Below are 12,205 nucleotides of genomic sequence, written 5' to 3'. Positions count from 1 at the left end.
GGGACCAAGAGAAGGCAATCCTTCCATCCCAGGTCTGGTTGTGCGGGCTCCATGGCAAAGCACCACAGGTCGGGGGCACCTACACATCAGCCGTTTCTTCTCTCACGGTTCCGGTGGCCACAAGTTCAAGGTCAAGGTGTCCGCCGGGTTGGTTCTCCTGGGGCCTCCTAGCTCAGCGTGCAGGCGGCCGCCCTCCTGCCGCCCCTGCTCCTTCGTTCCTGGTGCTGCTTCCTCCTCTTACGAGGACACCGGTCAGACTGCTTAGGGCCCGACCACGTGACTCCGTTTCACTTTTCCTCACCTCTTCTCGGGCCCTACCTCCACATGCAGTCACACTGGGGCATCCTGGGGTTAGCACTTCCACCTTCGAATCTGGGGGACACCGCATAGTCCATAGCAGCCCCGTCACCAGGGGCCTGCGCACCCGCTGAGCGGAAACGTGGTCTGTCCTTCCAGAGCGCGGTGACGTTTGGGGACCTGGACGTCGCTTTCTCCCAGGAGGAGTGGGGCCGGCTGAGCTGCGCCCAGAAGGCCCTGTACAGAGACGTGATGCTGGAGAACTACCGGAACCTGGTGTCGCTGGGTACGGCCCCCCCTCGCTCCCACCTCCCCCGTCCGCTGCGGGCCGCCCTCTCCAGCCCTTTCCCCTCACACCATGACCATCTCCCGTTTCTCTATTATTCAGGTCTCTGCCGCTCTAAGCCCGACGTGATCTCCTCCTTGGAACAGAGGACAGAGCCCTGCATGGCCAAGAACGGGTTGACAGGAGGCCGGTGCCCAGGTGAGCGTGGGAGACCAGGTGGCGGCCACTCACTGGGGGTCACAGGTCAGCAACCTCAGGCAGGCGGGGTCATCAGGAGGCTCCTGAGCTCGGGGCCTGGAGGGCAAGGAAGTCCCCCTGGAATGGACGCCCCGCGCTTTCATCTCCTGTCGCTGCGCTGCTCTCCAGCTTCGCCCCATCCCTCTAACACAGCGGTTCTCAACCTGTGGGTCACGACCCCTTTGGGGGCCGAACGACCCTTTCACAGGGGTCGCCTAAGACCATCCTGCACATCAGATATTTACATGACGATTCATAACAGTAGCAACATTACAGTTATGAAGTAGCAACGAAAATAATTTTATGGTTGGGGGTCACCACAACATGAAGAACTGTGTTAAAGGGTCGCAGCATTAGGAAGGTTGAGAACCACTGCTCTAACATACCCTCACTCCGCTGCTCCGGGCGTCTTCCCCAGCTCCCTCCCGCCCCTTGACGGTCAGACTCACGTGGTCTCGGGTCTTTAAAGCATGTTTGGCCGACGCTGGTGTCATGTTCACTATCTTATTTCTCTTTGATGAAATGACTGGTTCATGGGCTTTTTAAAAACAATTGTTACCGCTCACACTTCAGAGGAACGGGCCATGCTGACAGGACAGGGGCCCAGAGGCATACGTTACGGTGGCTCGCGTGGGTCGCCATGTGGCTCAGGAGGGTTAGATGTTGTATTCCTGCAAGGGTTCCACCGAGCATCCATGTTTATTAGTACTAACTTTATTAGTAATAAAGCAGGAGGCTAGTGAGCTGGAGAAGACATTTTTTAAAAAATATATTTTACTGATTTTTCACAGAGAGGAAAGGAAAGGGAAAGAGAGTTAGAAACATCGATGAGAGAGAAACATGGATCAGCTGCCTCCTGCACACTCCCTACTGGGGATGTGCCCGCAACCAAGGTACATGCCCTTGGCCGGAATCGAACCTGGGACCCTTCAGTCCGCAGGCTGATGCTCTATCCACTGAGCCAAACCGTTCATGGCGAGAAGACATTTTTGCTGAATAAAATAGAGGAAGAGTCAAAGCGAGTGTTGCTGAGTAAACTCAAGTAAGGATTAGACGGCATTTCCTCCAGTGGCCTCCCTTCCCCTGGTCTGTCCCTCCACACTGCATCTTAGATGCCAGGCTGTGAGCTCTCTCCTCTGACCTCCCAATTCTCCCTCCCTCCCTGCTGACGGCTGGTGTGTCAGCGTTGAGGTGAGGAGGCTCACTGTGTGCAGAGTTGAAACTACAGAAGCGAGGGAACCTCAGTGAGGTTGGTTAATCAGGGAACAGCTCTCACAGTGATGCGCTCCTCTGAGGATTGAGTCCTCTGGTTGCCCGGTGGGGTGTTCATCACCCTGACCCCAGTGCAAGCGACGCTTCCTGTCGTGCTGTCTTTCAGGCGGGAAGGCTGTGCTGGAGGCCCCGCCCCGGGAGGTGCCCGTGGAGGAGGGCCCCTGTGAGGAACGGTGGTCCAGGGCAGCGCTGCTTCACAGACGGGCCGGCTGCCGCCTGCAGGGCTCCGGGCGGGGGCAGCGCTGTGATGGCGAGACTCTGCTCCAGAGGCAGCCGGTAAGTGGGGCCTCGCGTGGGGGCAGAGGGCATGTTGGTGGGCAGCTGGCAGGAGGTGGCGTTGAGGGAGGCAGAGCAGAGGGCTCCCAGGCAGCTTCCTGTTTCAGCAGCGCAGGCGGGCAGTCCTCGGACCCAGGGAGACAGCATCCTGCATGGGAGGAAGGAGGCCGAGCCGGCAGTGAGTGTGGGACACGCTCTCCTTTGCTGTTTTGGTTAATCCTTGCCCCAGGATGTTTTCCCATTGGTGTTTAGGGAGAGTAGAAGAGAGGGCAGGACAGAAATAGCGACAGGAGAGAGACACATCGATGGGTTGGTTGCCTCCTGCACTCGCCCCGACTAGGGCCCGGGCTGGGGAGGAGCCTGCAACCATGGTACATGTCCTTGACCTGAATCGAACCCGGGTCCGTTCAGTCCGCAGGCTGACGCTCTACCCACTGGGCAACCCCAGCCAGGGGAGAAGCTCTCCTCAGAATGCAGCGCTGCCTGCAGACAGGCTCCGCCCAGAAGGAGTGAGCAGGCGTGATGCTCAGAAAAGTGGGGACTTTAGTGCAATGAGTCACAACAGTCTGCTTAAGTCAGGACACGTGCAGCATGTGCTGCTGTGAGGGAGCCTCCAGCAGGCGCTCCCCTTTTTCTCAGCTGAGAGGAAGCCCCCCGAGTCACCCAATACCCGAGCTGGGGGGGGGCAGCCTTCAGTCGCAGGAGAAAGTCCATGCTGTGGGCGCTCATCCTCCACAGAATCACACATTTCCCACCGCAGAGCAGGGCCTCCTGTTTTCTCCCTCCCGCCAAACGCACGTGCTGTCACTCGGTCCAGCCCCCCCGACCTGCGTCACTTGGGAGCTAAGCGAGGATTCCTGGACAGACGTCTCTTCCAGGGTGTGATGGCTGGGTCACGGCCCGTCTGTGCCGTTTCAGGGCTTGGCGACCAGCACGCGGGTGGCCAGCGACTCCTCGCAGCAGCCCGGCCCGGCTCAGGGAAGTTTCCCTAAGGATGTGACTCGGGGGAGCCCGGACCTGGAGGCAGGTGAGGCGTCCCATCCAGCCTGACTCCCCCCCTCGGTGCTGAGGTGTGTGCGCGTGGTGGGCGCCCTGCGGTGTCGGGCTGAACCGTTGCTGTCGGTTTCCGAGGAGCATTTGCTGCTGGTGGAGCGGAAAGCTGGTGTCTTCGTTGTGCGTGAAGCGCTCTGTGCTGTCAGGGCCTCCTCACTCTTCTTCCTGCTCCTCCTGTGCTGACACTTTCCTCTTGGAGCCGAGGGGCTGACTCTGCAGAGGCCACGAGCGTGACGGACCCCTGTCCTTGTCCACGCAGGGCGCTGTGTGTCCCGGCCGCAGTGGCCTTCTCGGCTGCATCGCGGGAGGGAGCCCTGGCTGGTGAAGAAAGAGCTGGCGGGAGGCCTCTTCTCAGGTGAGCGCGGGAGGCGGGCGCGGGAAAGCCTTCACAGCGGAGGGGGAGCTGCCCTGGAGGCCGCGTCCTTGCTAAGGCACAGGGGTCAACGCTGCCCAGGCCTGTTGGGCTGGAGGGAAAATTGAGGCCTGCCTTTTCAAAGTTCTCCTTCTCCTCCTCCTCCTCCTCCTCCTCCTCCTCCTCCTCCTCCTCCTCCTCCTCCTGGGCGGTGACTGTGTCGGTAGCCCTCCTCCTGTCTCTGGCCACTCGGATGTGCGTCAGCCACTCTGTTCCTCAAGTGACCTTCCCTGGCCCCGTGGGCTTTTGCGCTGCCTTCCGAAGGTTTCCTCCTCCTCGGTCAGAGGCCCATTCCCTTCATATGCGTCCTTTCCTCTGAGAACCACCAATTGACAGTTCATTGAGGGGCCGCTCTGTTTGGCATTGGCAGGTGTTGGAGAGACGGAGTTTGCGAATACGTTACTCAGACCATTACTCTAATAATGGGAGGATAAGACATATTCATGGATAACTGGCATGAGGTAGAAATTGCAGAATTTCCCATAAGGCATTGCAGGGGCAAAGGAGAGGATCCCGGTGGCGTTCTTGTAGTTGGACAGGGTGGGCGGAAGTCGGATGGCAAGAAGGTGTCAGTGGTGGGGGGTCTCTTCCTTGTTTGCTACACAAGGGAAGGCAAAGAAATTTCTTTGACAAATAACGGTTTATAGAAAGTGTAATCCTATCAACTGTCTGGATGACCCTGTAAACACAATATGTTATCAAAGCAACTTTGACCCCTTTCAAGTATTTTGAACATAGTGGGGATTGTAGTCTATGCTCAGTCGTGCACACAGATCCTTTCACACGCCCTCCATGTTGCACATCTCCGGTTAGGTTACTTCACAGCTATTGTTATGGAAAATGTGCGCACAGTAGGCATCCTGTGGAAGGGGAAACCAGGTGCTTTGGGGATCACTGTGTTCCTGGACCTGGACGTCTGCTAGGCTCTGAGAGCTGCTTTGCTTTCAGCAACTCCAGCGATGACCAGGAGTGTGGGTTTCATTGTGTCCTCAGCACGTCGGGTATCTTGATGAAAATGCTTACTCATTATTTGAAGAAAGATTATGGCCGCAAGTTACTTTTTTATTATGAAAACGTTTGAATACTTTCCCTGAATTTGGTTATTCTCTTTATCCTTTTATAAAATGTTTCTCATTTACACCCACTTATCTATTCATGTCTTTTATAGTCTCAGGGACTTTTCTGTAAAGCATGCTAGTTTTTTGATGTTCTGTCTCAAACTATTTTCACATCCTATATAATAAAATCCCGCAAACGGCAGAACGACCAGAAAGACTGGTTGACCAGTTGCTATGACGTGCACTGACCACCAGGGTGCAGATGCTCAACACAGGAGCTGCCCCCTGGTGGTCAGTGTGCTCCCACAGTGGGAGCACCGCTTGGCTGACCGGGATGAGTAACACTCCCACAGTGGGCCGATTTCCGCAGGCCACGCCCCCCACCAATGCACGAATCCTGTGCACCGGGTCTCTAGTATGGTAATAAGAGTTGTTGTTTTAAGTAGACCTTTTAAAAATATAAAACTTTGGAAATATTTACATAGTCTCATGTATTCTTTTATGATTTCTCCTTCTATTTGTGTCCTTAGAAACTTGATACATGTAGTTCTTTTTTTTAATGACTCTCTAGTATTACAGTATATAGATACAATTCACTTAACTGACTTACTATTAAGGACATTTGAACATTTAGGTCTTTTCCAGTTTTTAAAAAGTGGTCCCGTTTGCACAGATCTCTCTGCATGATAAAGTACACATGTTTTTAAAGTTTCACGGATATAGTGCTAAACCATTGGTGACAAACATCTCCCCAGTAGTATTTGGTTGGTTCGTGTGTTTTGTTTTCTTCCATTTTTGCCAAGCGGTTGAATGAAAATTGAGTTTTATTTAATATTTATTTCCCAGAAGCTTGTGATGTTGAGAATGTATGCATTTAAATCCATTTGGAGTTCAGATTTTGTTAATGGTGTCTTTATACTCATTACTCATATTTCTATTGGGTCCTAATTCCTTGCCTTTATATTGTATGAATATAAGCCCTGTTTTGTGAATGTGATACATTTTTTTTCTTAGTTTTGTGTGGTCTCTAAGTTTGCATGATATTTCTTGCAGTACAGTAGTTTAAATTGGGTGGTATTTTCATTAATAGAAGCATTAACTCTGTTGACTGCTTTTACTCTTAGTTTTTCTTTTTATTAATAGATATATTAAATAATACATTTGGTTTCCTTTCTGTTGCTTACTTAATTCTTTCTTGCTCTCTTCCTATCCATGACACATTGTTGAGTCTTCCTATCCATGAACACAGGATGTCTTTTCTTTTATTTGACTCTTTTTAATTTTATTAAGCAATGTTTTGTAGTTTTCAGCATCAGTCTTGCACCTCCTTGGGCAAATTTATTCCTAACTAATTTCTTCTTTTAATGTTATTTTTAATGGAATTGTTTTCATAATTTCCTTTTCATAGTGTTCATTCTGAGTGTATACAAATGTAGTGATTTTTGTGTGTTGCTCTTGTAACCTGCGATTTTGATGAATTAGCTTATTAACTCTGACACTTTGCTTGTGAATTCTTTAGGGTTTTCTGTATATGAGATCATACCATCTGCAAATTTGGATGCCTTTTATTTCTATATCTAATTGTTCTGGCTAGAACTTCCAGACCAGTTTTGAATAGAAGTAGTGAAAAAGGCATCCTTATTTGGTTTGATCTAAGAAGGAAAGCTTTCGGTGTTTTTTTTATTATTTAAAAAAATATTTCCTTTTCCCTATCTTACCGTCATCTTTTTTCAGACATTTGTCTCTCTGCATCATCTCCCAATACCAGTTTCATCTATGTATATTTATTAAGATACAACTACATATGCACAATTTTTGGTATATGCTAACTGATTTAGCAAAAGGATTTCAGATATATACATTCCTCCCTGTAACCTGAAAGTGTGGAATAAAACATATATTTTTTCAGTAGTACATCTGAGCATAATTAATTATAATATTAAGACTCACCATTATTATAAAAACAATCTCCTCAAAATGAGAAATTAAATTGCAAGACCCTATCCTTATTAAATGGCCAGGAAAGAAGTGAAGATTTTATCAGGCTCATGGGAAGTAAACAAATAGGTTCACAAATGTAAAAATGATTCAATGGGATTACTAAGCTTTGGCCATCAACTGGTAATGTTGCTTTTGTTGAAATTATTCAAATAAAATATGGTTTACAGAAGCATCATTTCCTGGTCGTAGGGCAGTAATCAGGCTTTCAGATACTCTTAATGCACGTTACAGAGTGCAGTCTCTTTTTGTGCGTTTGGCCTGTTTCTTAGAACAGCTTTTGTGATGTGATGACTGCCGTGGCATCCAAAGCCAGATAGACAGAGAGTGAAATAATTGAAGTCAGCGAATGTCATAGGGTATATTTTTAGGTGGTGTGATTGCAGAACGTTTTTTTCAACTCCCGCTCTTTTGATATGTAACCAGTCCACATATATATTTTCTTCTCATGTCTCCTGAGGTTCCTGTATGGGTTCAGTCTGGGGTCTCTCATATACATTGTAGGCTGCATGTTTAAATGCAATAGCTTTTACAAATGCATAGTTTATGTGGTTGAATTCACCATTTAGTGAACCCATTTACAGTTTTCTTTTTAGCATATTTTTTTTCTAGTCCATGATAAAGGAAATATTTGTTTTCTTGATATGTTTCAGGCCAACAATCTGTACATGAGACCCAGGAATTATTTCCAAAGCAGGATTTATTTGCTGATGTGCTAACAGACAGAACTTTAAGCACTAATCTGGAATGTTCAACTTTCAGAGAAAATTGGGATTCTGAGGGTGTGTTTGAAAGGAAGCTGGTAGGCCGGGAGACACAATTCAGGCAAGAAACAGGCACTAATAGCAAAACCCTCTCTAAAGAAAGAGAGCGTACGTATAACAAATCTGGAAGATGGTTCCCTTTGGACGTGTCAGAAGAGAGAGTTCATAACCGTGATTCAGTTAAGAAAAGTTTCCCCCAAAATGCAGTGGCGATAAAACATACAGGAGTCTGCACAGGAAAAAAACCTTTCAAATGTAATGAATGTAAGAAAACGTTCACCCAGAGCTCATCTCTTACTGTTCATCAGAGAATTCACACCGGAGAGAAACCCTATAAATGTAACGAGTGTGGAAAGGCCTTTAGCGATGGCTCCTCCTTTGCCCGACATCAAAGATGTCACACTGGCAAGAAGCCCTACGAATGCATTGACTGTGGGAAAGCCTTCATACAGAACACATCCCTTATTCGTCACTGGAGGTACTATCACACTGGGGAGAAACCCTTTGAATGCATCAACTGTGGGAAAGCCTTCAGTGACCACATAGGACTTAATCAACACAGGAGAATTCATACTGGAGAGAAACCCTACAAATGTGATGTGTGCGACAAGTCCTTCAGGTACGGCTCATCCCTTACTGTTCATCAAAGGATTCATACTGGAGAGAAACCGTATGAGTGTGATGTTTGTCGAAAAGCCTTCAGCCATCATGCATCCCTCACTCAACATCAAAGAGTGCATTCTGGAGAGAAACCTTTTAAGTGCAAAGAATGTGGGAAAGCTTTTAGGCAAAATATACACCTTGCTAGTCACTTGAGAATTCACACTGGAGAGAAGCCCTTTGAGTGTGGGGAATGTGGCAAATCCTTCAGCATCAGTTCACAGCTCGCCACTCACCAGAGAATTCACACTGGAGAGAAGCCCTATGGGTGTAAAGTTTGCAGTAAAGCCTTCACCCAGAAGGCTCACCTCGCACAGCATCAGAAAACTCATACGGGAGAGAAGCCATACGAGTGCAAGGAATGTGGGAAAGCCTTCAGCCAGACCACACACCTCATTCAGCATCAGAGAGTTCATACCGGAGAGAAGCCCTATAAATGTGTCGAGTGCGGGAAGGCCTTTGGTGATAACTCATCCTGTACGCAACATCAGAGGCTTCACACGGGCCAGCGGCCTTATGAATGTTTTGAGTGTGGAAAGGCATTTAAGACAAAGTCATCCCTGATTTGTCATCGCAGAAGTCACACCGGAGAGAGACCGTATGAGTGCACTGCCTGTGGCAAAGCCTTTAGCCATCGCCAGTCCCTTAGCGTGCATCAGCGGATTCATTCCGGAAAGAAACCGTATGAATGCAAGGAGTGTAGGAAAACCTTCATCCAGATTGGACACCTCAATCAACACAAGCGAGTCCACACGGGCGAGCGGGCCTATAACTACAAGAAAAGCAGGAAAGTCTTCAGGCAGAGCACACACTTTGCTCATCAACGAATTCATGCCGGAGAGTCATCCGCACGCCCCTCCTTACCTTCCACGTCAAATCCTGTGGATCTTTTCCCCAGATATCTCTGGAACCCATCCTCGCTCCCATCACCATAATCTCAGTATCGTTCTTCCAGCTAGACTACTCCAGTAGTGTATAGACTGGTCTCTGCTCTTTTGTTTTTGTCCTCGACAAGGTTGTTTTTCACGTGGCAGTCAGGGTGATGTGGCTGTGAATGTAACTCGCTCACTTCTGATGTAAAAACTTGCATTGAGGTCCTCTAAACTGGTTACTGCCTAAGACGCTCCTAGAACAGTGCCTCGTCCACACGAAGTGTGAGTGACTTTAGCTCCTTTACAACATTATTTTGGGACATTGAAGCATTGCCATAGTTAGCTCTGAATAAAAATGGTGCATAACACAAGACCAGGCGGAACAAGGTTTTAGATTGGGAAGATGAGTTTGGGGAAGTCCATGAAGCTTTGCCTATGTCGTTTTAAAACTTGATTCCATTTTGCTGAGTTCATGTTGTGGGTTTCCACCTTATCTGCATAAATGTAAGGTGCACTTGGTGAGAAAATTTAGCTTTACATCTGACAACAGTCTTAGGAAGTGTGTAGGGAATATGGATGAGTAGGTCACCTGGAACAATCAGAAAATGCAAGCTTTATATGAATAAAGTTAAAACTACAGACATGTTACTCGAGAATTAGAAAATTTGGCAAGATTTGACCTATTGAAAGTCACCTGGACTCATGAATGAGTCCTCTTAAACTTTCAAGGAACCATTAACCTGAGGTATACTCATCAAGAGTAGGGGTCAGCAGCCCTCGCTGACTTGGCTCATTGGAAAAAGTGTCAGCCTGTGGATTGAAGGGTCCCGGGTTTGATTCTGATCAAGGGCCCGTACCTCAGTTGCAGACGCGATCTCTGCACCTGGTCAGGTCTTATGCGAGAGGCAACCTATCAATGTGTCTCTCTCACATCATTGTTTCTCCCCCTCCCTTCCACTTTCTAAAAACCAAAGGGAAAATATCCTCAGGTGAGGATTAACAACAAAAAAGAGTAGGGGTGAGCAAACTGACTCATGGCCAAAGTCTCACTGGCTGTTTTTGTATGGCCCATAACCTAAATTTTTAAAACATGTTTAAATGGTTGGACAAGTTAAGAGAATAATATTTTATGACAACATGACTATTATATGAAATTTACATTTCAGTGTCTGTAAAGTTTTATTGGCTCACAGCCACACATTTTTATTTTTTTACATATTGCCTTTGGCTGCTTTCATTCTACAAGGTCAGAGTTGAGTACCTGCAACATACAAAATACAGCCTGCACAACCTCAAATATTTACTATCCTTTTACAGAAAAAGTTTGCCCACCCCTGCTCTAGCACAGAGAAGTAATATACAAAAGGTTCTAATTATTTCTTCAAGGAAAATACAACTTTTACATCAACATGAAAACTGTCAAGCAACTTCAAATAGAGGTGATGGGAAACGATTAAACCATATTGAACAATATAAAATGTGAATAAAAAGAAATATATTTTTCTAGATGAAACACTGGATACTATTAAAATATTTGTAAAGTGTTTTTCCCAACAGAGTCCCAGTAGGATATGTTTATTTTGACAGTTTTTTTTAAAACCACACGAGGAAAGATAATTTGTCAAGTATAGCCAGACATTTTAACAATAAGTTTCTTTGCATTTGAAATTTTATAAAAAGACTGGTTTTTAATTTTGGGGAAATGATGTTTGACAGTCCGTTGTCTACTCTCCAAAAACAAAACAAAACAGCAAATTTACACCTTCCAGGGGAATGTAATACAATTGTATATAATACAGTTGGATTTATTTAGCAGAACATGGAGTCCTAGAACACATTGTTAGAGAGTCAAGTTGGCCCAAATAAAGATGTAAAACTTCAGCATTGAGAAAGGCACCAAAGAGGTATGAAAGACAATTGATAGGAAATATATACAACTTATATGGAAAAACCAACAACAAATTATGTCATTTAGGAACAAAGTGCTATTACACATACAAAGCAATGGGAAGAAGTTGACAGTGTATACCAACAGGCCTGTCACAGTTGAAGAATTCACATGAACAAAGAAAATTTGTGAAGTTCTTAGCCATTACAAATGAAAACAAATTGGCCTCTCAGATGGGTCAAAATCTAGAATTTGGATACCATCCAGCACTGGTATCAGTGGGGAGAACAGGCACTTGTTCATCATTAGTGTGTAAGTGAGTCTCATCTTTTTGGAAAACAACACAACAAGACTTACCAACATGAATGTGCATTTCTCTTGAAACCGTCATTCTAGATCTGTTAATGTTATCCTATTGGAATAAATGGGGAGATGTAAATAATATTTATGGCAGATTGTTTTAATTTTGACAAAAAGGATTTCAGTGTCCCGCCAAGCAGATTAAAATTGTAATTATTCAATCCTGTATTGTCCAGTCAGTATTAAAAGGTTAAGCTCTAGCCCTAACCGGTTTGGCTCAGTGGATAGAGCGTCAGCCTGTGGACTGAAGGGTCCCAGGTTCGATTCCAGTCAAGGGCATGTACCTGGGTTGCGGGCACATCCCCAGTAGGGGGTGTGCAGGAGGCAGCTGATCGATGTTTCTCTCTCAATGTTTCTAACTTTTTATCCCTCTCCCTTCCTCTCTGTAAAAAATCAATAAAGTAAAAAATAAAAAAAATCAATAAAATAAAATAAAAGGTTAAGCTCTATGTGTGTTTCTATGGAGAGTTATCTGTCCACAATCTATTAAATAAAATTTGTGGTTTGCAGAACCTTGTGTGTAAAGTGATCTTGTAGTCATAGAGTCAATATTGAATTGCATATATATATATGTATATATATATATATATATATATGTGTATATATATGTGTATATATATGTGTATATATGTATATCTTTGCATGTACATATATCTGCATGTTTGTGTATATATTTTTCCGTATATATGTTGAAATCTGTTTTTGTCTTTAACACACACACTTTTTCTAGCTCTTTGTTGGCACTCTCACATTTTTCATTCTGCATTCTGGT

General features: G+C 46.0%; 1 protein-coding gene across 1 annotated transcript in view; it reads left to right on the top strand.

The window, feature by feature from the left end:
* Nucleotides 1-11,517, top strand: part of LOC102422852 (zinc finger protein 28 homolog) — a 27,814-nt gene extending 16,297 nt beyond the window's left edge. The window contains exons 6-8 of the mRNA XM_023747047.1: nucleotides 391-583; nucleotides 686-781; nucleotides 7,543-11,517. Coding sequence (XP_023602815.1) covers nucleotides 391-583; nucleotides 686-781; nucleotides 7,543-9,248 — 1,995 coding nt within the window. The 3' untranslated portion in view covers nucleotides 9,249-11,517. The remainder of the gene's footprint in view (nucleotides 1-390; nucleotides 584-685; nucleotides 782-7,542) is intronic.
* Nucleotides 11,518-12,205: the final 688 nt, after the last annotated feature.

This window comes from Myotis lucifugus, unplaced genomic scaffold (assembly GCF_000147115.1).
Source record: "Myotis lucifugus unplaced genomic scaffold, Myoluc2.0 scaffold_785, whole genome shotgun sequence".
Lineage (NCBI taxonomy): Eukaryota > Metazoa > Chordata > Mammalia > Chiroptera > Vespertilionidae > Myotis > Myotis lucifugus.
Note: the sequence above shows the minus strand (reverse complement) of the source record. Positions and strands in the feature narration are given on the sequence as shown.